The following is a 27,896-nucleotide window of genomic DNA, read 5'->3' as shown; positions in this document are numbered from 1 at the left end:
CTTGGTCCTGGTGGTCTTGAGGGTGGTTTGGTCGTCAGACCTGAGGCAACGGGAGTGGGTGTGGAGGGGGATGAGGGCAGCAAGGTAGGAGGGGGCCAGATTGTTGATGGCCCCCCGATATTGGCTGGATGGATGGATTTGGATATTTGGATATACAGGAACATGATTGAGTACAGAGTGAGTATCCCGAGCCCCAAAAGATGAAGTGAGCTATAGGATCTTTTACCCTCATCTGCTCAGCGAAGGCCTTCTCCTCCTCGGTCAGCTCCACAGCAGCGCTGTCCCCCGAGCTGAAGTACTGTGCCGCCGCAATCATCTTCCCATCCTCAAACTGCAGGTTCTTTACCAGCAGCTAGATACACACAGACACACAGAAACACAGACACACACACACACAGACACACACACACATTATTATAGTACACACGTATACTGTAGATCTAAATGTGATCATGTGATCATGTCTTGTCCTGGAAAACATCATCATAAAAATAAGAAGTCTCTCTTCCAATGTGACTATTTCTTTTGCCTGTGGTCATCAGGTTGCTGCTGCATATGTTATGGGGGAGGTTGACCTGTCCTTGGTCTGGTAGTCACACACACATTCATTCAAAACATTGGCTGTCTTTGCAAACCTAAAGCAGTGTTTTGTTTAAATGCCTCACAGTTAGATCATTGGTGTGGCGGTGTTTTTCTTATTTTTGAGATAAAGAAAGGTTCTTTCCCCCTGGGGACAATACATCTAATCTAATTAGACCCCCCCCCCCCCCCCCCACACACACACACACACACACTCTGTGGACAAACAATTTAGCCTTTGCACTACTTCTGTTTACACCCCGGTCAATGTGAACACTCAATTACCCTTTGCACATACCATATTATATTACTGTATATTACCATATTATTTTTGCACATTTGTACATACCTCTTTTTGATATAGCCTCTAATTTACACCATACTGTACATAGCTACGTGTACCTCGTACATAGCTTACTGCTACTATCCATCTCCTGTATATACCTCTAACTACCGTACTTCCCATACTGTACCTATCACTATCATGTTTTATTTGCGCATCTGGTTAGATGAAAAAACTGCATTTAGTTGTCTGCTACTTGTCCTCTGCAATGACAATAAAGTTGAATCTAATCTAATCTAACTGGACTATGAACATTGTCAGGTAAAAGAAACAGTAGAACATGGACTTGCAGGAAATGTACCTCAGAAAGAAAGAAAGGACATTGAGGGAATTAAAAGGTCAGGGCTACGGTTGGGCTTTAACAGGAGCAGGTTTAAAAGGCATAGTGGAGTGTAGTGTGGGAGTGGACAAGGCCAAGAAGTGTCTATTCGAACTGGGGCCCATAGGTAAAATCTGACAAACCAGACACTGTAGGAGTGTAGTACCATCTAACTCCAGAAGATGGCAGTAACGCAACATCAAGAACGCAAAGCTGCCCGTTTAAACCCAACACAACAGAAGAAGAAGAGATAAAGAAAGTCAACACGCATCGAGGAAGGAAAAACGGCCAATGTATGAACGGTTTCAATCTCATTCAGAAATGTCGAAACTGAAGCTGTTGAACGCGTTTCTCACGGACAGGTTAACGGCGGCTGCTGTGGAGATCTTCGGGGCTGTGGAGGTCACCATGGTGGAGTACCAGGAGGAAATCTCCCGAGCCAGAGAGGAGAACCAACGTCTGCAGAGAGTCCTGGACTCTGTCCTCCAACCAGTCATAAAGTTGCACCGAGCAGGTTTGTAATCATATGAATCACTATTATTATTATATTATTATATTATATTATAATTACTATTATTACTATAATAGTAATAATAGTAATCACGATCATATTCATTTTATAGTGGCTTAGACAGTTAGGGGGAGTGGCTTGTATCAAAGTGGGTGTGGCCTGTATCAAAGTGGGTGTGGCCTGTATCAAAGTGGGTGTGGCTTAGACAGTTAGTGGGAGTGGCTTGTATCAACGTGGGAGTGGCTTAGACAGTCATAAAGTTGCACAGAGCAGGTTTGGAAACGAGGATTACCCCGATCATATTTATATTTTAGACATCTCATTTCTATTATACACAGCGCAGTATTAGTTGTATAAAAAACACGATTTAATGTAGATATTTAGAGTTGTCAAAATGAGGAAAAAGACATGAAATTCGATTGAGCACCATATTATAAGGTTCTATCTCCATTTTTGTCAAAATTGAGTTTTTTTTTTACATACTCTGATCCATTAGGTGTTTATTAATGCCTGTGTGGTGTTATTTTTTTTAAAAATGTTGACACTTTTTGAGTTAGTAATTCATAAAACACAAAGGTTCCATCTCACAAAACATAATGGAATGTAAAAACTTTGACGCTCAATATCTCTGAACTACCCTAAACGGAGATAGAACCTTATCATTCTAAACGGAGATAGAACCTTATCATTCTAAACAGAGATAGAACCTTATCATTCTAAACTCACGAGTTGTCAAAATGAGAAAAAGACATGAAATTCGATTGAGCACCATACAAACTCCAAAATGCAATAGTAGAGTCTAGACTCTATTAACCAAGGGTCAACAACCCTTAGTGACACTGTCACAGTATTGGATTTGAGTTATCACTTGTGAATGAGGCCCTATTTCCACATGAAAGCTTTAGTTCCTCCATATTTCTCCATATTATGGTGTGTAATGAGTGGCCCCCTGTGGAGACATCAGTCAGTGTTGTGTGCCAGGTGTTACTGTAACAGAGCCAGGTGGGACAAGGATGTCTAGCCTGATTAGCTGTCCAGCTTGCCCACACTAGTCAATGTTAACTCTAAAATCTGACCTACTATGCACTGACAGGGTTTTGATCCCTGCTACAATACAATAGCGTTGTTAGGCGACTGTACTTCTGACAACATAGGCTACACTGGGCATGTTGTTTGCTGATCTAAAACAAGCCTAGCCTACTCTTCAGGGAGGATGTTAATATGCCACACCTGTCAGATAGATGGATTATAATGGTGCTCACTAACACAGATTTAAACAAATATATTTGCTTCAATAAAATGTATTTATTTTCGGTCTTCATTTAGTCTGTTCCCACTCGTGGTAGATGTTCCTCAAATAGCTTTGAGAAATATTCAGTCATGGCAGGGAAGCAATGATAGGCCAAAACAGCTATTTCCAATGCAATGTCCGATGCATACTAAGCTTCTCTGCTAATTATTTTAATGTTTCTTCCCGTCCATTCCCCCCAGACCTCGGGGATCAGTCTTTCTCAGTGTCTGGAGAGGAGGGTCCCCACGAGCAACAGGACTGGAGTCCCAGTCTGAGGCAGGAGGACCCAGAGCCCACGACCAGTCAGGGGGTGGAGGAGCAGTTTCGAGGGCTCAAGCGTCATACCGACGACTTTGTATTCACTGTACCGAGTTCGCGAAATGATTTCCATCAGGACACACCCGATGCCGCTTTACATCCTTACCCAATCAAAGTTGAGGAGGACAGCGAGATACGTGTTCTGCACAGAGCAGGTTTGTCATCAGAACGACCCCATCATGCAACAGTATCGCATTTAGAAATTCTCTCTAGTTCTACACGGCACGGTCTTATCAAGTCAGAATCTCCTACTTCGAATCCTCTGTTAGGGCTTTCACACCGGCAAAGAACCGTGCCGGTTCGCGTTCGCGTTTGGGAACCTCCGAACGTTGGCGCTGTCTGGCGAACAAGCCACGCGGGCTCGTTCGCCAGACAGCGCCAACGTTCGGAGGTTTCCGAACGCGATCGCGAACCGGCACGGTTCTTTGCCGGTGTGAAAGCCCTATGTGTGGCTAAAGCCAGACTCGGAGATGAAGCACCACTCTTTCCAGGAAATTTGCATTTTGTAGCCTAGCTACCTGTATATGCTTCAGCTGAGGTCTATGTCGAACAAAAAGTGAAACATACGAAGCTTCTCTATTGATAATTGTTTTCTTTTCCATCCTTTCCCCTTCCAGACCGCAGGCATCAGGCTTTCTCAGTGTCTGGAGAGGAGGTTCCTCCCGAGCAACCGGATTGGAGCCCGACTCTGGGGCGGGAGGACCCAGAGCCCACGACCAGTCAGGGAAAGGACCCGTTTCAAGGTCTCGGGTGTTATACCGACGACTCGATATTCACGGTACCGAGTTCACAAAGTGATTTTCATCAAGACATACCTGACGCCGCCCTGCGTCCTTCCCTGATCCAAGTGGTGGAAGACAGCGAGATACAGGGTCTGTCGACCGCTCTGGCTGGTCACGTCAAAATAGAGCCGGAGGGCTACGCTGTGACAGAGACAACCGGTGACTTTCAAAACTCTGGGATGGAGAACAGAGGACCCTACGGATGCCATATTTGTGGCAAATGCTTCGACGGGATAAGACAACTGACCCACCATATGAGGGCACACGCAGTCTACGGTGCGGAGGGGCAGTATCGGTGCAACGTCTGCCAAAAACAGTTTAAACATAAGGACGAACTATTGATTCATACTAGGGCACACTCGAGGGAGAGGGGGCATCAATGCCACGCATGTGGAAAATCATTCAAAAACAAGGGGGATCTCATCAGGCATACGAGGATACACACAGGGGAGAGACCCTATCACTGCCAACTCTGTAAAAACCGTTTCAAAGCAAAGGCTGCACTGACCGTGCACATGAGGGTCCATTCGGGGGAGAGACCCTATAGATGCCATGTCTGCGGGATGCGTTTCATAACGGGGAGTAATCTAAAAGTGCATATGAGGAGTCACACAGGGGAGGCGCCCTATAGATGCCACGTCTGCGGGAAGACTTTCAAGCAAACGTGTAATATGGTAGAGCATTTTAGGACCAACCATAAGGGACAGGGGCCGTATAAATGCAATCACTGTAGCCAGTGCTTTTTTGACATGAGCTCCCTGAGGATCCATGAGGAAATGCAGGGCGGAACACACGTAGTATAAGGCAGGGCCCGAGGAGGCATACAAAGCATTCAACATTGAGAGGAAACGTCTTGTTCTTTTGAGGGGGGGGGGGGGGGGGGGGGGGGGGGGTTATAGTAAATATGTTGGTTATTTAAAAAAAGCTGAAGAATATAAGGGATTTTGGCAAATATTTTTGGCCCGCTACCCACACGTTTAGCTGTGTTGCTCATTCCACGAATGCATGATCCTTACAAGTTGTACCTCGTTGTAAAGGTGACTAATCAGGCTTTCCAACGATATAAAATACAATACCAATTGGTATTACTAAAGGGGAGGAATAATCGACCGAAATAACGTTTCCGAACTTTTTCTGAGGAGTTTATTATATTACATTTTTGCCGGGGGCCATTAGCAGTCGTAGTGCTAGAAGGAATTCAAAAAATATTTTAAATTACTGTAGAGAAACTGTACCTGGGGGGGGGGGGGGTAGAGGGGATGTAGATGTCTCAGGAGGGACAGTTAAGGTGTAGCCTGAAGAGATGGGCCTTCAGTCTACGGCGGAAGATAGGGAGTGATTCTGCAGTCCAAACAGCAGTGGGAAGCTCGTTCCACCAATTGGTTGATACTTCCATTTGAGAAATTGTCTTATAACAAACAAAAACATTTTGCCTCTTCCAAAAAGTGACTACCGGTACTTCTTTTTGCCTTGCTTTTAATAAGCCAGCCCTTTATATTATTTTACTCTATCATTTCTATGTATTTATTTGAGTGTCTATATTGTAGGCCTGCACAGTTTCCTGTTATTCCTATGATGTCTTTTTAATAAATTATTATTGCCTTTTTATTATTGGGGTGTGCCATGGCATGTTTTGCTTAGAGCCCCATAATAGGTTGATGTGGCACTGAGTGTAGTATTTTATCACAAATGAGATTTAAATAGATTTTTGCAAGACAATTGTGAATCATTTTTCAATAAGGTAGCCACATACGTACGTGTTCTCAGACTGAACACCTGGCTCAATAACTTGGTTGTTTCCTGAATAAAGACAGTGGACACTGGAAATGTTTGTCTTGTGAAATATTTCTCTAAAACAGTAGGTGGTGACAGGATGGCGTAGTGTTTGACAGGCAGGTTCTACTCTCCTAAGAAGAGGGCCACCGTTATTTATTTAACCAGGAGGTCCCTTGAGATTAAAATCAATTTTCGAGGGAGACCTGGCCAAGTAAGCACACCAGTACAGGTACAAGTTTACAACATTGGTGAATAAAACATTAATAACAGATAAATATTATAAAATCCATTTTAGGAATAGCAATTGCATAGTTCTGTCATGCGCACACACACACACACACACATCGATGAGAAACCAGGCACACATAAACACACACATGCTCATGCACTCTCTGGCTGGTAAGAGTACATTTAACTTCAGTGTATTTGTCAACTAGCTGGCCCAGTGTGTGGTCATGCTTAAAGTAGTTGTTCGTGTGACCAAAGCGTTGGCATTCTTTTGCATGTAAACTACATCTATTAACGAGTTACTTGATAAAGGATGAATCCTTGCTGCAATTGTTTAAAGTGTTTGAAGGTAAATAACAGATGTTTAAATGTAATTAATGAATAAACCTAAATGAATAAAACATTGAAAGGAAGTTTATCAACTTCCAGTCTATTACTTCTTCAGTCCAGCAGATGGCGACATCACATTACCAGTTTCGTGATGCACGGGCTTTTAAAAGTGGTTGCTGTGGTTTGTTGTTTGCCACGGAACAGAAGAAGAAAACAAGAAGAAGGCGTCGTGTGCCAACAAACACCACAGAAGAAGTCAACAACGTGGTGGATTAACCAAAGAGTATCTTTCAATCAAAAATCAATCAAATCAAATCAGAGTATCGATGCAAAACTCTGAGGATCAATAAGGATTCAAGCACTTTGTTTTATCTAATCTGACTGCAGTGATAAGCAGGTAAGCGTCTAGTCTTGCAGGAAAAGCCAAGAAGAGGAAAGATCAGAAGTTATTAGAAGTTCACAACCTAATTTTCACTTAACCCCCCCCCCCCCCCCCCCCCTGTGTGTCCCACTCTAACCCTCCCCCCCTGTGTGTCCCACTCTAACCCTTCCCTCCTGTGTGTCCCACTCTAACCCTTCCCCCCTGTGTGTCCCACTCTAACCCGTCCCCCCTGTGTGTCCCACTCTAACCCTCCCCCCCTGCGTGTCCCACTCTAACCCTTCCCCCCTGTGTGTCTATTAAGATCATTCTCATCAAACATGTCCAAACTACAGTCATTGAACGCGCTTCTCACGGAGAGATTCGCAGCGTTTGCTGTGGAGATTGTGGAGATCGTGGGTGTTGTTGAGAGGACGGTAGTGGAGGAGTACAGAGAGGAAATCACCCGGACGAAAGAGGAGAATAAACGTCTGCAAAGGCAACTGGATCTGGTTCTCAAACCAGAGATAAAGCTGTACAGAGCAGGTTTGTTGAGAACTCCAACATATCGTGACGTTAGAATTATAAGGTTCTAGGATCTCCATGTTTGTAAAAATTTAGTTTTTTCTTTTACATAATCTGATCCATTAGGTGTTTATTAATGCCTGTGTGGTGTTATTTTTAAAATGTTGACATTTTTGAGTTAGTAACTAATTAATAAAACACAAAGGTTCCGTCTCACAAAACATAATGGAATGTAAAAACGTTGACGCTCAATATCTCTGAACTACTAAACGGAGATAGAACCTTCTCATTCTAAACGGAGATAGAACCTTCTCATTCTAAACGGAGATAGAACCTTCTCATTCTAAACGGAGATAGAACCTTCTCATTCTAAACGGAGATAGAACCTTCTCATTCTAAACGGAGATAGAACCTTGTCATTCTAAACGGAGATAGAACCTTATCATTCTAAACTCACGATATATAGCTACTATTATATATATATGTTCACATAATAGCAAAATGCATGCACTGTTGATAAAAAAAAGTAAACATCTGATAAGACCAAAGCGGCCGGTGTCATCAACCTCCCTTAACAGACAAGCACATTTTCACTGACTGGGACGGGGAAAGTATTGAGTATTTTTTGTAGTAAACTACCTAATCCAACAAAAAACAACAACAATGAAAACGTATATAAGTAGAGCTATATACTCTACTCTGGTGTGTGTAGTTTTTTTCTATAGCTGACATTATGTCCTTCTATGTCTGCAGACCCCCGGCATCTCACCGTCTCCGTCTGTGAAAGAGAGGTTCTGCACAGTGAACAGGAGTGGTCCAGCTCCAGTCTGGGGCCGGAGGAGGAACGACAGCCCCCCACACTGATCAAAGAGGAGCAGGACCTCCGAACCAGTTGGGGGCAAGACGAGCCTCAAACGGTCGAGTCTGACATCAACATAAGGCTTTCGTGTGTGAGCGACTGTGACCAGTACCCGGCGCCTCAACCCTCACATCTCTATCAAAGCCAAACTGTGGAGGACAGTGAGAGGAATAACTCGTCAACAACTCTGAAAGCTGAACACATCAAAACAGAACCCGGCGGAGATGGCTACGAGGTGTCAGAACCCACGAGGGATTCTCAACTATTCTCTGCCGTACCTCCAGACTGTTCTGTAGCTCAGAGTGAAAAGGGGTATCACTGTAATATTTGCAACACGTATTTTGCGAAGAAAGCAACACTAACAAGTCACCTGAGACTACACACAATGGATAAAGCCTATTGCTGCCATCTCTGTGGAAAGCTCTTCAAAATGAGGACTTACCTCAGAAGGCACGTACTGTTACATACAGGGGAGAGACCTTACAGCTGTCATGTTTGTGGCAAACATTTCAAACGAAGCAATCATATGGTCGACCACGTGAGGGGTACACATAAGGGGAAGAGTCCTTATAGATGTGACGAGTGTGGCGAATGCTTCACTCATTTGAACTTCCTGAGAGCTCACGTGACAAAAATTCACAACAATTCAGGCCAAGCCATGAGTGCCTTTAATTTCTAACAATTTGACCCAAGTCCACATTATGGCCCAATCCCAATTCACTCCTGCGGCCAAAACGAGCCGTAGGGGTAGGAAAAGGGAAACGGGATTGGACCTAAATGTTGTCATTGTAACTACTGTTAATGTGAACAATTTCATGTTGTCCCATGCAGTCACTGTGTCTGGTGTGTTCTATAAGCGATCCTGGCCTAGGCACCAGGGTAGCAGTCAACTGGTGTTGGGGTTCGGTAAGAAAATGTAATCGGAAAAGTGGGTTTGGGATTTTGAAATGAATAAACACTATTAGGAATGATCAAACACAATTTGAGTGCAGTGATTTTTGCAGTTGAATTGCAATAGCTGTAGTTATGTGTCAAACAAAAAGATCACACCCAGGTGGTGATGCAGGTCAGGTTTCACAGAATTCCGTTGCTATTGCTCAAGGCTTGTGACGACGACTACAGTTTTTAAGGTACACAGATATAAGATGTTCACCTGGGTCCCAGGATTCCTATGGTGTAAATATCTAAGCTGTGACATTCATAGTTTTTCAAATATTCAGTGTTGTTTGAAAACCATGCTCCCCATTCACACAAATGGTGGTATGTTCAAAACTCCACTCTAGTGTCAGCTTGGTCATTTCCATTTCAAATCCATTTTCTAACTTGTGACCGCGTCAACAGTTTTTACGGTACACAAAACATATTATATACAGTGCATCTGGTTCCCAGGATTCATACTGTGTGAATATCTAAGCTGTGACATGTATACTTTTTGAGATAGAGCTGTCTGAAGCTGGACATGCTTTTCTCAAGATACTATTGGGCTGGGCATGTGACGCATAGGCGACTCCTGGGGGGTATTCCATCAACGTCGCTTAAGGAAAATCTTGCGGGATTTATGAAAATAAGCCTGGATTGTCCTTTAGCGACGTTGCTGGAATACCCCCGATTGGTCAAAATCTCATGCTACAGACACACACATGGCTGTACCGCTTAAAGTCTTGCATTCTCTGAATTTAACTGCTTAATCACAGTTATATATATTATGGTGCGATTTTTGGTAAGTGTACCTACATACATTGATTATTTTATTTACCTGTGTGTGTCTGAATTAAAACAGATTGTCAGGAAAGTTTATCAACATGTTTTGCCTGATAGTGAAAGTCAATATCACTCCAGTCCAGCAGGTGGCGACATCGTAAACATCAGTTTTGCGATGCACGCCAGAACAGAAGCGCACAAACAGGCGGAGTTGAGTAGAGAGATTACAAGCTCTCCTGTTGTCTTCAACCTATTGCTTTACGTTATTGTAATAAATCCCAACCAAACATGTCCAAACTACAGTCGTTGAACGCGTTTCTCACGGAGAGATTAACAGCGGCTGCTGTGGAGATATTTGGAGCAGTTGAAAAGACGATAGTTGAGTATCAGGATGAAATGTCCCGATCGAGAGAAGACAACAAACGTCTGCAGAGGCAACTAGACCTGCTGATCGATCGCCAGACACATCGATCAGGTTTGTAGTTCGTGACGTCAGAATTATACGGTTCTATCTCCATTTTTGTCAATTTTTTTTTTTTTTTTTTACATAATCTGATCCATTAGGTATTTATTTATGCCTGTGTGGTGTTATTTTTAAAATGTTGAAGTTTTTGAGTTAGTAATTCATAAAACACAAAGGTTCCATCTCACAAAACATAATGGAATGTCAAAACTTTGACGCTCAATTTCTCTGAACTGCCCTAAACGGAGATAGAACCGTATCATTCTAAACGGAGATAGAACCATATCATTCTAAACGGAGATAGAACCTTATCATTCTAAACGGAGATAGAACCTTATCATTCTAAACGGAGATAGAACCTTATCATTCTAAACGGAGATAGAACCTTATCATTCTAAACTCACGAGTTGATGACTATACAGTCGCCCTGGTTGGATTAGATAGCTGTGTTCACTAAAACAATATATACTTTTTTACGTTGAACTTAAGGATTTTGGAAACAAACTTGCCTGACTAATGTATTAACGCCCCCCCCCCCCCCCCCTTCCAGACCCCAGGCATCAGTCTTTCTCAGTGTCAGGAGATGGAGAGGAGGTCCCCCATGAGCAGCAGGACTGGAGTCCCAGTCTGAGGCAGGAGGACCCAGAGCCCACGACCAGTCAGGGGGTGGAGGAGGAGCAGTTTCCAGGTCTCCAGTGTTATACCAACGACTCTATATTCACTGTACCGAGTTCGAAAAGTCAGGGTGATTTTCATCAAGACACACCTGATGACACTTTGCATCCTTACCGAATCCAAGTCGTGGAAGACAGCGAGATCTGTGACATGTCGACCACTACGGCTGATCTCATCAAAGTAGAGCCTAAGGAAGAGGGCTACGCTGTGTCAGAGACAACCAGTGACTTTCCACTCCCGTCTGCAGTGCCAGTGAACCCAGACAGTTCAGCGGTTCTGAGGGGGAATATTTATCGCTGCCATATTTGCAACGAGTGTTTCGCGAGGAAAGGGAGGTTAACGATGCACCTGAGAGTGCACTCGGAGGAGAGGCCGTACAGCTGCCATATCTGTGGCAAACGCTCGAAATATAAGTGTGTTCTACAGAATCACATGAGGATACACACCGGGGAAAAGCCCTACAGTTGTCACGTCTGCGGCAAGGGATTTACAGCTAAGAACTATCTGTCCGAACACATGAGGGTCCATACGGGGGAGAGGCCCTATAGTTGCCACGTGTGTGGAAAACCTTTCAAAGCGAAGGGCGATCTGACGACTCATATAAGGATCCACACAGGGGAGAGGCCCTACAGTTGCCATGTCTGTGGAAAACTCTTCAAACGCAGCGGTCACATGGTAGATCATGTCAAGAGTGTACACGTAGGGGAGAGACCTTATAGATGCAATGATTGTAGTGAGTGTTTTTCTGAAATGAGCTCCCTGAGAAAGCATGTGGAAACCATTCACAAAGTGCAGAATACATACGTGCCCTTGCTCTGACAATTTAACCAAGACAAGTACACATTAATGTGATGTGCTCATTGTAACCACTGTAAATATGAAGTCCAATTTGAAGGCCTATTCCAATCATTCACTATAACTGATTACATTTCTAACACAGACTACTAGGTCAACATTGGTGACCCTTGAATCATGTTTTTCTATACAGAATGTGCAACGTCTGTAATAAATCACTTTTCACAAAAGTAGGCAGAAAGCCTCAGGAGGCGCATTTAAAAACAGAAAAACAAGGAGAGAACGTGGAAAAGAAACTGGGACTAATATAGACTGTGCACTATATTAGAACAGTATGTTGCTACTCTATGTTACCAAGGATGGATTTGACTGTAGTTGTGTAACAATATATATATATTTTTTTTTTTTTACCATTTAGCAGACGCTTTTATCCAAAGCAACTTACAGGGACAGTCTCCCTGGAGTAATTCAGGGCCTTACTCAAGGACACACTAGTGATGTTCCCAGTTGGTTTTTGAACTCATGACCTTCTGATCACCAGTCCAACTCACTATCTCCTACCCCAACAACAAACCCTTGTGTCCTCTGTAATCAAACTGCACACATTCTACACTGCTAGTTGGCTTCAGCTGTAAAATGTGTGATTTACTAACCCCGTTTCCCCAATAGTGTTATTATTCATTATTAATATTTGTATCTCATTTGTATTTTTAGTAAGCTATGACGTATATCCGTTCTCATATCTTTACATTTGTTTAGTTGTTTTTTTCCATGTTTTTTTCTATTTTGTTCTGTTGCTTTTGATTGTATTATTTATGTAATGTATTTATTCCATAGTCTATTATTTATTTTTAGTCTTTAGAATTGGTATTAATGAACATTATAAACTTTAAAATTACTTTCCTACAGTTTATGACCTGGGTAAATAAAGACAGAAAAAGTAACGTTTAGTGTTCATGTTTCTCCAGTCCAGTAGGGGGCGACACTGCGACATCTGTCAACGACACACGGCAGATAGCAGAGGGCAGAGACCATAAACAAACATAGCCTTTCCTCTGAGAGTCGCAACGGCAACACAGGCTAATAAACAGCCTTATTAATCTTATTAAACATGTCCAAACTACAGAGGCTGAACGAGTTTCTCACGCAGAGATTAACAGCGGCTGCTGTGGAGATATTCGGAGCAGTTGAAGAAACGATAGTTGAGTATCAGGATGAAATCTGCCGTCTTCAAACACGACTAGATCTGGTTCTCAACCCCGAGATCAAGTTACACAGAGCAGGTTTGTAACACGTTGCGATTCAGCCTGGATGTGGATCACATTGATGTGAATGTAATTGCTCAATATTATATAGTGAGCTTAGACTTATAAGGTTCTATCTCCGTTTAGAATGATACGGTTCTATCTCCGTTTAGAATGAGAAGGTTCTATCTCCGTTTAGAATGAGAAGGTTCTATCTCCGTTTAGAATGAGAAGGTTCTATCTCCGTTTAGAATGAGAAGGTTCTATCTCCGTTTAGGGCAGTTCAGAGATATTGAGCGTCAAAGTTTTTACATTCCATTATGTTTTGTGAGATGGAACCTTTGTGTTTTATGAATTACTAACTCAAAAATGTCAACATTTAGAAAATAACACCACACAGGCATTAATAAACACCTAATGGATCAGATTATGTAAAAAACTCAATTTTGACCTTGTAATTCTAACCTCACGATATAGCGACATCATGCATCTTTATCTTCTGGGACTGGTCGTTTATTTACGATGGACTCACTGGGAATCGGACGTCTAAGCAAACATCATGTGTGGCTGTGCGCATTTGTATCGAAATCCACAATATATGATTGTTTTATCGTTGTGTTCTGGGTCTCGATCGCATCTGATGTGGTGACCAAACTTCCGTCAAATGGAGAGAACAGTAATGTTCTGGAGACATTAACATATTAAAGTAATGTTCTGGAGACATTAACATATTAACGTAATGTTCTGGAGACATTAACATATTAAAGTAATATTCTGGAGACATGAACATATTAAAGTAATATTCTGGAGACATGAACATATTAAAGTAATATTCTGGAGACATTAACATATTAAAGTAATATTCTGGAGACATTGACATATTAAAGTAATATTCTGGAGACATGAACATATTAAAGTAATATTCTGGATACATTAACATATTAAAGTAATATTCTGGATACATTAACATATTAAAGTAATATTCTGGAGACATTAACATATTAAAGAACCTTCTATAGAGTCCAGTACTGGATCCAGTTTGTCTTCTACCCAGATACAAACATTAACATCGGATTGAAACCTTGAAGAAGGCAGCTTGCTGTCGAGATGTTGGTTAAATAAATAATCAGTATCAGAGCAACCGTACAAACATTACAATTAGGCTTCACTTTATTATTATTATTACTTCAAAACATCGAATTAACACGCCTTGTTAGAAGCAGGAAGTACCTTTTAAAGCAATCACCAATAGGCCAGGAGGTGCACGATCTCCACTACTTCCTGAAAGGCACCTTGCATGAACATATCCTGTCTGAGGCCTTGGTCCACACCAATACGTTTTTTTTGCTAAACGTTTTTCGTATATAAAAAATATTACCGTCCACACCAGCATCTTTATAAACAATGTCTGTATCCACATGCATACGCATGAACGCAATATAAACACTGTCATTGAGCATTCCACACCAGTAGTCGGAGATATAATTTTAACCCCATAGCCCCGCTGGCCAATCAGACGCCTCTGTCTCTCAATGTTCTCGATCATTAACTGTGCATTTATCTGTAAACAGGTTAAAAGTCCACTTTGGCTATGGTGCGAACCTGACCTTCAGTGAACGTTGTGTAGGCTATCCCATGCAAGGAATTATAATAAAATAAGTTGCCTTGGGCGACAGGCCCCTTTGGGATTTTCCTAAACTATATTTGTAGGCCTGTAATCACCAAACCGTACGCAGCTGCCGCCATACATTACCCAATGACTCCTGGCTAGCCATAGTTCTGAAATTGACGTGGGGACGAATTCAAAGCATTTTCAGACATCACTGTACAACACACAACTGCAAATGGCCACATGCTTGAATGTGGGGCAGTTGACAGGCCTGAAGTTCAAATCATTTTCAAGACAAGACTATGCGCCAAGCTACGCACAAACCGAACATGTGTGACTCGGTGTGCAGAGGCCTATATTACACTGGAGGAATCACAGTGAGACGAGTTTTTTGGGGGGGAAAGGAAACAATATGTGTTTATTGGACGCCTTTATTATGATTATTACATTGCAAACCATTAAAAATAATTTGGCATGCCCTGATCTGTGCAAAATAAACCTTCCTCAAATCCCTCCATGGGGGGGGGGGGGGGGCCATAAGGAACAGAGTATTTTTAAGATGGCTAATACTGTATCTCTTTCCCTGCAGACTTTGGGCAGATCACCATCTCTGTCTCTAAAGAGGAGGTTAACCTTGAGCAGCAGCACAGTGAGCAGGAGGAGTGGAGCCCCGGTCTGGGGCAGGAGGACCTAAACCCAGAACCCACCTGGACAACAGAGGAACAGGTGCCTGGTACACAAACTCCCCCCTATGTAGAAAGTAAGGAGTCACCTCAGCCTCAGTACTTAACTGTACTCGTCAAAACAGAACCTGAAGAAAAGGACCATGCCGCATCAGAACCGACCAGTGATCCACACTTCCTCTCGTCAGTAAATCTACCTGGAGCTCCACTGTTGCCAGCTTCCTTTTTAGACCATGACGACGGAGCTCTGGCTACAGTGAATACAGAGTGTTCTGCAGCTCAGAGTGAAAATGATTATTGCTGTCATATTTGCAACAGACGTTATAAAGTTAAAGGGAGATTTCAATTGCACTTGAAATTCCACACAGAGACCCCCTATCACTGTACTATTTGTAAAGCGAGTTTCAAAGAGAGGGGCGCGCTGAAAGTGCACATGAGGACACACAAAGGGGAGCGACCCTACGGGTGCAACCTCTGTGAGAAACATTTTAAGAAGAACACTCATCTCGCCGAACACATCAGGACACACACGAAGGATAGACCCTACAGATGCCACATCTGTGAAAAGAGTTTCAAACATAAGAGTCGTCTCGCCTATCATATTAGGACTCACACGGGAGAGAGACCACACAGCTGCCACGTCTGCGGAAAACGTTTCACACAAAGCAGCACGATGGTAGTACACATTAAGGCGAGACACAAGGGAGAGAGTCCGTATAGCTGCCATTTCTGTGGGAAACAGTTCATGAAAAAGACGAATCTGACAGACCATACGAGGACACACATAGGGCAGGGTCCCCCCTCCTATTTGGACCCACACAGACAACAGAGGAACTGGTGCCTGGTACAAAAACTCCCTCCTATGTAGAAAGTAAGGAGTCACCTCGGTACTTAACTGTACTCATCAAAACAGAACCTGAAGAAAAGGACCATGCCGTATCAGAACCGACCAGTGATTCATACTTCCTCTCGTCAGTAGATTTACCTGGAGCTCCACACACACAGGGCAGGGCCTCCCCTCCTATTTGCCCTGTCAGTGGAAGACAAGAGTCGTCGGACAGAACACACAAGGGTACATAGAGGAGAGACCTCTCCATGTCTGTAAACACACTTCAAAGTGCCGTTATTTTAACATCTCATATTAAGACTCACAAGGGACAACCCTTTAGCTGGCATATAGAGAAAACTTCACTCAAAGTAGTACCGTAATAAGACAGTAGGCTACATGTTAAGGCTAAACAGAAGCCGCACAGATGCAATGACTGTGGCGAATGCTTCAATAAGATTGGCTCCCTAACCGAGCATGGTGGCAACTATTCACACAGGAAAGATGAGTACCCATATTCTGATTGTGTCCACGTGAAATGTCCTCACTGTAACTACTGAAGATGAGTCATCTGATAATCTTACTAACTTCATTGTATTTATTTTTTGTAAACTGTACTATTTTTTTTTATTTTCTCATTGTTACTTACACCTTTGTAATTGTTAAGACATCCACAGGATGAAAAATACTTGGAAGGCCTAGGCCTTCAAGGTTCATAAAACATCTGATTGCTTATCTGTTTTGCATATTTTGTGATATACGTGACTGAAATACTATGAAAAGCTTTTATCTTGGATAAATAAAGACAGAAAGGAAAGTTGATCATGTTGTCTGACTTCTTGGAAGGTGATATCAAAACTGTGGTGACATGTTTCAAGTCAGAAGGTGGGGACATTTGTTTCATACTTGAGTTCTAGTACATAAACTTTGAGCCACAAGACAACATTTTGCAAGCATTATTAGCCAGTGCAAATTTTATCAAATGTCTTTATTTAGCTCATTTTATCCAAGCCAAACATATCAAAAGAGTTTTTAATGCAACAATGAACAGAGGAGATGGCTAAAGCACAACCCTGTTGAGCTATAATGACAAATGTAATAACAATGGGGTCATAGGTCCTTAAATGAGAACGTTCTACTTTCATAGGTATTTATGTAAATGACCGCCATTATCTTTAATTACCCACATGCATATGCCCTGGTTTCAATGAGGTCTGTCTGGCTAATACTATATCCTTCTCTGCAGATCACTATCTCTGTTCCCTATGAGCAGCAGGAGTGGTGCCCCAGTCTAGGACAGGAGGACCCAGAGCTCACACAGATAACAATGGAGACGGGAGACTGATAACTCAGACCTGACACGCTCCCTCCTATGTAGGAAGTGATTCTGATGATAAGGACCCAACGCTGTCCTCAGAGGAGGCCAGTGAGAGGAATGATCCATCAACCACTCAGCTAAACACAACTCTTAGGGCTTTCACACCGGCAGAGAACCGTTCCGGTTCGCGTTCACGAACCAAGTCTGGAACCGGCCGGCGCGCTCAGACCGAAACGGGAAGCCGAAGCGGGAACCAGAAAATAGTGGTTCTCAAGTGGGAACCAAAACGTAGAACAGTCACGTCATCAGTGGGTGTGTCATATTCTAGGCTGCAAAGACCAGCAAGAAGGAAGGAGACAAAATATATTCTTTCTCCAAACTGTTATGGTGGATATCCCTTTGGGGGGGATAAAATATACATTGTAAAGGTTTAATTGTGTTAATATTGTATATATTGAAATCACCTTTGAGGCACAGGAACTGGAGGGAGGTGTCCATCTGAGCAAATCTGTACAAGTAATCATTCTACACCTGAGACAATAGAGAACAGTTTGGCATTGTCATAAGGACCTGATCACCTCTTTTGTGTGCCCTGGGTCTGTCTGGAACACCCAGAAACTGGAAACAATGTAACCCATCCACCTAAATCATTTTACAACTCCTTTATCTAGTATGTTCCTACGTTTCTATCGAATCCCGCAGTAAAGGTATCTATCCGTCAGATCAGAACGGGTTATTTTGATAAACTGGCCACATTTTGGGAATATACACGGTTACTTTCTCACCTGAAAACATATTAAAACATAATAAAATGACATGTTAACACTTGTAAAAAAATTATAGCTTTTAGTCCACGGAGGATTTAAAATCCCCGCTGCCGGGCAGTGCGAAATGCATTCTGGGATATTGAGATGCATACTTCAGTGTGAACAGTCGGCTGGTAATGGCCTACTACTTATTATGAATTTAGTAGGCAGTATATACTCATTGAGTATGTAGTATGCCATATACAGTATGCTAGTATGCCATTTCGAACACAGCCAAAGAAAAGTTGCAAATGTGGTCTTGAAATGTAATGTTACTCCAGTACAGCAGATCGTGAGCTTAGAATGAGAAGGTTCTATCTCCGTTTAGAATGAGAAGGTTCTATCTCCGTTTAGAATGATAAGGTTCTATCTCCGTTTAGAATGATAAGGTTCTATCTCCGTTTAGAATGATAAGGTTCTATCTCCGTTTAGAATGATAAGGTTCTATCTCCGTTTAGGGCAGTTCAGAGATATTGAGCGTCAACGTTTTTACATTCTATTATGTTTTGTGTGAACATGTTTATGTTTGTATTTTATTAATTACTAACTCAAAAATGTCAACATTTTAAAAACAACACCACACAGGCATTAATAAACACCTAATGGATCAGATTATGTAAAACACTCAATTTTGAAAAAAATTGAGATAGAACCTTATAATTCTAACGTCACGAGATGTCGACAATGCAACATTGTTTCATGATACACTCAATCAGCCTTCTGTAGACAGCAGAGAGACACCCCCCCCCCCATCTAACGTTCAAACACAGTCCGGTAGGTGGCGGTAATGCGCCTCGAATTGGTTGCCAACCGCCAATCAAATTGAAAAGAAGAAGAAGAAGAGCAGAGCATAAACAAAAAAAGAGCGCCCGGAAGCGAGTCGCAAAGTTACTGCTTCTTGTTTTGGTTATTATTACTAAGCTAACCAGCTCGTAAACATGTCCAAACTACAGAGCCTGAACGAGTTTCTCACGCAGAGATTAACAGCAGCTGAAGAAACGATAGTTGAGTATCAGGAGGAAATCTGCCGCTCGAAACAGGAGAACGAACGTCTGCAAAAGCTGCTAGATTTGGTTCTCAAACCCGAGATCAAGTTACACAGAGCAGGTTTGTAACACTGGGGTTGTGATTTAGCCTGGATGTCGATGATATGTAACCATCTTTAACTTGTTATCATGCACAAAGATGTCGTGACGTTAGAATTATAAGGTTCTATCTCCATTTTTGTCAAAAATGAGTTTTTTTTACATAATCTGATCCATTAGGTGTTTATTAATGCCTGTGTGGTGTTATTTTTAAAATGTTGACATTTTTGAGTTAGTAATTAATCAAATACAAAGGTTCCATCTCACAAAACATAATGGAATGTAAAAACGTTGACGCTCAATATCTCTGAACTACCCTAAACGGAGATGGAACCTTCTCATTCTAAACGGAGATAGAACCTTATCATTCTAAACGGAGATATAACCTTCTCATTCTAAACGGAGATAGAACCTTATCATTCTAAACTCACGTAATCTCTCCCTTGCAGACCGTAGACAGAACACCATCTCTGTCTGTAAAGACTATGTTCCCCATGAGCACCAGCACAGTGAGCAGGAGTGGAGCTCCGGTACGGGGCAGGAGGACCCAGAGCCCACCATGAGCCCCAGGCCGGCGAAGGAGCTTCTGGACTCCACACAGATCAAACAGGAACCCGAGGAGTACCCAGAACCCACACAGACAACAGAGGAACAATGGAGTACTGGTACCAACACTCCCTCCTATGTAGAAAGTGAGAACCCACCTGAGCCCTTACTACATATAGTTGTGGAGGTCAGCAGTGTGATCAAAAGGGAAACCACTGAAAAGGCCCATACAGGTTTGTAACACTACTATAGCTATATGCAGCCATCTTCACATGTTGTTATGCACAAAGATGTGGCGTTTGTTTGTCTGAACAATGATGGGGTTGTTTTAAAATGGCTAATACTGTTTCTCCTTCCCTTGCAGACCCTGGACAGATCACCATCTCTGTCTCTAAAGAGGCGGTTCACCTTGAGCAGCAGCCCAGTGAGCAGGAGTGGAGCCCCGGTCTGGGGCAGGAGGACCCAGAACCCACACAGACAACAGAGGAACAGCTGCCTGGTACCAAAACTCCCTCCTATGTAGAAAGTATCAGCAATTTACGCCTCCTTTCTGCAGTAAATCCAGACTCCTCTGAAACCGTTTATAGCTGTGATAGTTGCAACAAGAGTTACGAAATGAAAAAAGGAGCAAGAACACGGCACACGAGGCGACACCCAGAGACCGTGTATCCGTGTCATTTTTGTCTAAAACCTTTGAAAGAGAACTGTCCGAAAGTGCTAATGAGAGTACACAAAGGGGAGAGACCCTTTAGCTGCAATGTCTGTGAAAAGAGTTTTAAAAGAATCAGTCATCTGACAGAACATATTAGGATTCATGCGGGGGAGAGACCCTTCAGCTGTCGTATTTGTGGACAACATTTCCGCACGAGAGGTAATATGCTACAACACATGAAGAGGGCGCACGGGAGACATTCCCTGAAAAGGAGCGATCTGATCATCATAAAACGCACACAGGGGAGAGACTGTCCCCCTTACTGACAGAATATCAGGATTCATACAGGAGAGTGACCCCTATACAGGTGCAATGTCTGTGAAACACGTAGTAATGACGTGGGGACATTTGTTTCATGCTTGAGTTCTAGTACATAAACTTTGAGCCACAAGACAACATTTTGCAAGCATCATTAGCCAGTGCACATTTTTATCAAATGTAGCCTATTTATTTAGCTCATTTTATTCAAGCCAAACATATCAAAATAGTTTTTAATGCAACAATGAACAGAGGAGATGGCTAAAGCACAACCCTGTTGAGCTATAATGACAAACGTAATAACAATGGGGTCATAGGTCCTTAAATTAGAACGTTCTACTTTCATAGGTATTTATGTCAATGACCACCATTATCTTTAATTACCCACATGCATATGCCCTGGTTTCAATAAGGCACACAGGGACAAAGCCGTACAGATGTGTTGGGATAATTCTTCCTAAGGCATCTGTTTAATCCTGTTGATCTAAACAGACTTGGTTTCCAAGGAAGGTGAGAAGGATCCTGGACTTCCTGGCGTCAGGCCAAGACCTATGTGTGCCGATGTTTTATGGGCTACTTTTTAAACCCAGACTATAAGATACCTGTTAGCTTCTTTGTTGGGAATGATATTTCAGGAGAGGAACAGCGATTGGGTTAGGCCTGTCACAGGCACCATTCTCCTGTGTTGTCCGTGACGCACGTTAACTTATGGTTAAAACTTAGTCGTATGTTGCTTCAATACTGTTAAATTGGTTATTTTGTTGATACTCTATTCTCATTCTTCCTATGTGCATTAATGTGATAGAGTGCTTGATAAAGGTTCTGTTAATACAGCACAACAGTTAGTTGTGACCAGGTTCTCCCATTTAATGTCTAATGTTCACATGCATCGTTAACGACATGTAGAGTCGAGTCATCAGCTTCAGATAAGCATAAACTCCTCGCAATCCGACCTAACTTGAGGACATGGTCAAAAATGTCATTTTGGGTATTCTTAATGGAATCTAGGATCCGATATGGTTGATTGCATGTCACACAAGGATGGGCAAAGCATTATTAAGCATGAAATATCTGGATTATTTGTCACAGTCAGATATAATGTAATGTTAAGTAACTAATGTAAACCGACTGTGTTAGTTGGTCATGTCACTTGTGTTGAGTTTGCGCAATCATCTCCTTAATTGTTAGAAGTTATCATTGGGAATAAATGTATGTCTTATTCTTGACCGGTCATCTGTGTTTTATTTTCATATTCTATAGGGAGAGACTCTATATTTCTTTAAGAAGAGGGAGAGACCCTAGACAGTAGTTGCCATGTCTGTGAACATTTCCTGTAGGGCCCCTTGCATAATTTGTACAAAATCATCTCTAAGAGATAATCAAATATTGGGTTTAGCTGGGAAGGCACAAAAAAGAAGAAACAATCAGATTGTTGACTTTTGGGGGTTTTCATTGTCTGAACTAAGGGTATTTCACATGTTCACAATTGAATGAGCTACAGTGGGGTGCAAAAGTTTGGGCACCCCTGGTTTAAATATCTCTTACAATTAATCTCCAAGTGATTGAAAGCAAACCTCTGCTAGGAACAGCTGACAGACAGACACTGTTAGGGACAGCTGACAGACAGACACTGCTAGGGACAGCTGATGATGTTCAGTTTTATTTGTGTAGTTATATTACCTCCATCTCTCAATATTGTTAAAATGAAGATCAAATGTCCATATGTTTAAATATGCTGAAAAAGACAATGTTTTTTTTCCCGGGTGGCCTATCTTTTTCTACTGCTCATTAAGAAAAACAGACGGGATCGGGTGCATACCAGCCCAAATGCGACAGGTGAAAATCACTACTCCCTGTGTTCTATAAAAGTCATGACCTATTTGCATACTTCATGGTCAGGTAGTATGGTTGCATGTAGGTTTACGACAAGTTCAGAGTCTCACAAAAGCGAATGGAACGAATGGCTATGGTTTATTCAGAGGAATCTTAACTTGAATAATGAGGAAGAAAGTGCGAAAAACAAGCCAAAGACAATCCCCCAAAAGTGAAACTCTGGTAATATCCAGTGCGTCGTAATGATGTTTGTGTAACATCTGGCAACTTACCATCTTGCCATCGCTGCCAAACAGCACCAGGCCTGCCTTGGTGACCAGACCAGGTCGGCTGGCACCAGGGATCTCCAGGGGCTGTCCGTTAGCAGCGGTGCCGTCATTTACCAGAGTGGAGCCGTAGAACGTCATCTTCTACAGAGAAAGGTTGGGATGACAACAGTGGGATGAGTTTCTGAGGTGCATCTCAGTACTCTCTTTCACCTCTTGTGTTTTCAAGTCAGTGCTGATGAGGGAGAGGGAGAGGCCGCTTTAAACTACTGTGATTCACTCTCTGTCTCAGAGGAGTTCCACTATAAGACTGACTGTGCTGATGAGGGAGAGGGAGAGGCCACTTTAAACTACTGTGATTCAGTCTCTGTCTCAGAGGAGTTCCACTATAAGACTGACTGTGGGCGTATTCTTTTTTTTCTGAGTGGGGCAGTCCCACTCATGTTTTTCTTTTTAATGACAGAGACAGATAGAGATTATGACAGGAAGGATGGGTGAGAGAGAGAAGGGATGACATGCAGGATATGTCCCCGGCCGGAATCGAACCGGGACCCTGCGGTTACATGGTCAGCACTTTAACCCGCTACGCCACCCAAGCGCCCCACTGTGGGCGTATTCTTACCTGTCCATCAACATCAGCCCAGGCACCGGGGACTTTGTCATGACCTCTGATCCAGTTGTGAAGGGCCTCGGCTGACTGGTTCCAGTCAATCTACATCACAGACAAAATGCAAAAATACTGATCAATTGTACATCTCATTCTAACAATGGACCAATATACACAGCAGAAACCCTAGTGAGTAAGTACAAATGTAAGTACGTCTGGTCATAATAGATTTGACATCACCGAATTTCTATGGAATTCCAGATAGCATTGTAGTAGTACTTGTGGGAAAAGCAAGATGGCAGGAGCAGTCTAGAGTGTTCTGTCCAGGACTAGGTCTTCAGTACCTTTGCGTTGTCTTTCTTCTGGATGCCCTCATAGGTGGCTCCCTCCTCTGATTGGGTGATCTTTGGTGCTTTCCCCGCTGCGATCAATCTCACCGCCTCCACCTGTGAACAACCATGCATACTCAGCCCCCCCAACGGCATGGAATGGATATGTGTGAACCTATTCAAGTGTTATGACGGTGACATTTGGCATTTCCATGTTCATGCTTCATGCATCTTTCTCGAGACAAAACATGCTGGCTGTTTGAGATGCAGACAGACAGCTATTATCTGAATGACTATATGTGGCCTTTGCCCTTGACTCACTGTGCCTTTCACTCCCTCTGGAAAGAGGAATCTCTTATAGAGGGTGTTGACCGTGTCGTCAGGCTCCACAGCACACTCCCTCTGCAGCAGGATTGGTCCAGTGTCCAGTCCCTCATCCGCCCAGAACACTGTGAACCCGCCTTTCTTGTCACCGTGGATCAAGGTCCTGTGGACCAATCCAGAGGGAGAGAGTGAGGAAACGCAACTGTTCAAACCCACCAACCAATCAACCAACCATCCAACCAACCATCCAACCAACCAACCCACCAACCATCCCACCAACCCACCAACCAACCATCCAACCAACCAATCAACCAACCCACCAACCAACTAACCAACCAACCATGCAACCAACCCACCAACCATCCAACCAACCCACCAACCAATCCTCCAACCCACCAACCATCCAACTAACCAACCCACCAACCACCCAACCAACCCTCCAACCATCCAACCAACCCTCCAACCCACCAACCAACCAACCAATCAACCATCCAACCAACCCACCAACCAACCAACTAACCAACTAACCAACCAACCAACCATCCAACCAACCCACCAACCATCCAACCAACCCTCCAACCCACCAACCAACCATCCAACCAACCCACCAACCATCCCACCAACCATCCAACCAACCATCCAACCATCCAACCAACCTACCAGCCAGTGAATCTCAAACTCACCAACCCACCAACCGACCCACCCACCCACCAAACCTATGAACATGACAACTGACCAATGCCTCTAACTAATCTGTCCACCTACCAACTAACCAACCAACCAGTCAGCATCAACCAATAACACATAGAAACAGACACACCCCCCTGCCTACTGACTCACCAGTTGATGGCGGAGGCTCCCCTGTGAAGGGGCAGGATGGACGGGTGGTAGATGATGGAGCCGTGCTTGGGGTGGTCGATCACCTCCATGGGGATGAACTGGGAGCAGAAGGGCATGACGTTGAGCTCCGCGCCCACAGCCTCATATTGGTCCACCACTTCCTTGATGCCCTTCCCCTTCAGACGCCAGCGGGGGAACTTGAAGACAGGCACGCCATCCTTCTCTGCCTCCTTGGCTGTAGAGGAAGGGGCAAAGAGCTATTCAACACACTTTTCCTGTAAAGTGCAGTGTATTGCATTTGTGTATGAAATGGTTCATTTAATTAGAAGTTGGGTGTTTGAGGTGTTTGAGGGTACCCTCAAGGTGTACATGACTCTTGTGATGCCAATGTTTTGTTGAATAGAAGATCTCCTTAAAACCATAATCTGTGTGGCCAGTGGTCTAGCACTGCAGTGTTCAATGCTCATATGTGCTCATGTCAACATGGCTGCTCTGCTCACATGCCTTACTTTCCTGTATCTATCCAATCCAAATATAAGAGCGGGATTGCCCCACTCAAAAAAAATAACCTTAAAAAAACACAATCTGTAATTAGTTTTTGGATATAGCAATTTATTATATTCCCATTGATTATTGAGTAATATGTGACAGGGTCTGGTAAAAAAAAATCAGAAACTAGAGTGTGCTACTTCATTCAATAGTATTTTTCAGTTTTTGACAGATTATGAAAGGGCAGATTGTAAGCTTTCAAATGATGTGTCATACATTGAAATCGGGAGTTTGAAGTGCATTGAAATCAATCACTTTTACCTTCAGATCTAATTCAGATGGCCATTTGTATAAAGTGTTGTGCAAATGTATGTTGTGTGAGTTGTCTGTGTTCACTGCTCATGTGTACTTTAGGTGCTATGGTATGAGGACCAAATATGATAAAGGTTGCACCCATTGCAATAATATGCTCCCAGATATATATACTGTCCTGCAGCGCACTCATGACATCATGACCTACTCACCAAGGGGGTCGGCTTTGCCATCCTTGTCGGGTATTGTGAAAACTCCAACAATGATGTGTCCCTCCTTCCTTAGCTCCTTGTACACCTCCTGGCCGAAAATACTCTGACCTATCACAGCAATCTTCATCCTGAGTGCTCACAAGCTAATGTAGGTAAAGACAACAGACAACAGGCATAAGAGCATTTTATTTTTTTAAGGCAATTCTCTCTAGAGTGTAGTGGGTATTCATAACCTATTAATTTGAAACATATGCATTTGGATTTTGCATTACATAACCAAATCATTACTGTCAAATATTACTCTTATCGTATCCACAAAAGTAGCATGGTTGTTTAAAAAAATAAACGATGTATAAAAGTGTTTAGTGGAAAAAAACGTGTGTGTGTTTTTTTTAAAGGTTTAATTACTAATGTCTGTATAATAGTTATATAATACTACAGCAGTTTTTTGGTGAAAAGGGCGTGCCCTGTTTAACCAATCAGATGTCACGGCAGAATCATGCCTATGGGGGATTGACCAATCGAATCCAAGTGGATTTAAAGTACACTTGACAGCTCGCTAGCGACCCGCTACGTGCAGGAATTTTCTTTCTACATGCAGACTTACTTATTATTAGCAAACATATCATACACATTCAAATGTGCATACATCTGCAAAGCTATTTCCACGATGCACGCTGTTGACAATGTTGAGCTCAATACAAATGAAAGTGCCCTATGAAAATAAAATAAAACAGTTGAGCCACGAAGCAGGTGTTTTAAGATATATATATATATATATATATATATATATATATATAGATATATATATAGATATATTTCATTTGCATACTAGAACGCGCGAGACAATGTACTGTAGGCTATGCAATAGACATATTCGAGACTGATTAGCAAGCATGCAACCTAAAAAAAATAATCGCGCCCTCAAGAACAAACCAAATAACTAATCATAACTTCAGAAACAGTTAATTCATTCAATATGGGGGTTAGAATGACTAGTTATGATGACAGTTAGATATCTTGTTATAATATAAAAATGGAACGTACCCCTGTCTTTCGTGACCAACAGTCTTCTCTACTGGTGTGAAAAGAGTGATTGATTGGATCAGGTTGTTGCTCTGATGTCGCCTGTGTGTGTCGCTGCCATAAGCGAGATACGGTCATTACACAACAGTCCCATCGTGTGTTCGGATAGGACAGTCTGGGCCAAGAGAGGAGGGCATTGGGCGTAAACTTTGTATTACCAATGTGTAACAAGAAAGCAAACAATTGCAATTACAGTACAGGCCAAAAGTTTGGACACACCTTCTCATTCAATGCGTTTCCTTTATTTTCATGACTATTTGGTACATTGTAGATTCTCACTGAAGGCATCAAAACTATGAATGAACACATAGGAATTATGTATTTAACAATAAAGTGTGAAATAACTCTAAATATGTCTTATATTTTAGATTCCTCAAAGTAGCCACCCTTTGCTTTTTTGTTCTTAATAAAATATATAATAATAATATTAAATATAATGTGTTAATAATAATATGTTTTCAGTTATTTCACACTTTTTTGTTAAGTACATAATTCCTATGTGTTCATTCATAGTTTTGATGCCTTCAGTGAGAATCTACAATGTAAATAGTCATGAAAATAAAGGAAACGCATTGAATGAGAAGGTGTGTCTAAACTTTTGGCCTGTACTGTAAATTCAGGTCAAGTACGACAAAAGATTTGACTCTAAAAGCAGCCT

At 42.4% G+C, this 27,896-nt stretch overlaps 2 protein-coding genes across 2 annotated transcripts in view; one reads left to right on the top strand and one right to left on the bottom strand.

Annotated features, from left to right (window-relative positions):
• Window positions 1-27,325, bottom strand: part of LOC308170838 (cytosolic 10-formyltetrahydrofolate dehydrogenase-like) — a 35,217-nt gene extending 7,892 nt beyond the window's left edge. Inside the window, exons 1-8 of the mRNA XM_080545685.1 lie at window positions 27,200-27,325; window positions 26,153-26,295; window positions 25,140-25,374; window positions 24,297-24,462; window positions 23,991-24,092; window positions 23,662-23,751; window positions 23,046-23,183; window positions 227-352 (exon numbers count right to left, since the gene is read on the bottom strand). Coding sequence (XP_080401811.1) covers window positions 227-352; window positions 23,046-23,183; window positions 23,662-23,751; window positions 23,991-24,092; window positions 24,297-24,462; window positions 25,140-25,374; window positions 26,153-26,279 — 984 coding nt within the window. The 5' untranslated portion in view covers window positions 26,280-26,295; window positions 27,200-27,325. The remainder of the gene's footprint in view (window positions 1-226; window positions 353-23,045; window positions 23,184-23,661; window positions 23,752-23,990; window positions 24,093-24,296; window positions 24,463-25,139; window positions 25,375-26,152; window positions 26,296-27,199) is intronic.
• LOC308170878 (uncharacterized protein) lies at window positions 12,954-17,560 on the top strand (the record flags this gene model as incomplete). Its single annotated transcript, XM_080545732.1, has 3 exons — window positions 12,954-13,136; window positions 15,296-15,576; window positions 17,462-17,560. Exons 1-3 carry the CDS (start codon window positions 12,965-12,967, stop codon window positions 17,558-17,560), a joined length of 552 nt encoding a protein of 183 aa, XP_080401858.1. The 5' UTR covers window positions 12,954-12,964.
• Window positions 27,326-27,896: the final 571 nt, after the last annotated feature.

The sequence above is a fragment of the Nansenia antarctica genome (assembly GCF_963989245.1).
Source record: "Nansenia antarctica genome assembly, chromosome: 15".
NCBI classification, from domain to species: domain Eukaryota; kingdom Metazoa; phylum Chordata; class Actinopteri; order Argentiniformes; family Microstomatidae; genus Nansenia; species Nansenia antarctica.
Note: the sequence above shows the minus strand (reverse complement) of the source record. Positions and strands in the feature narration are given on the sequence as shown.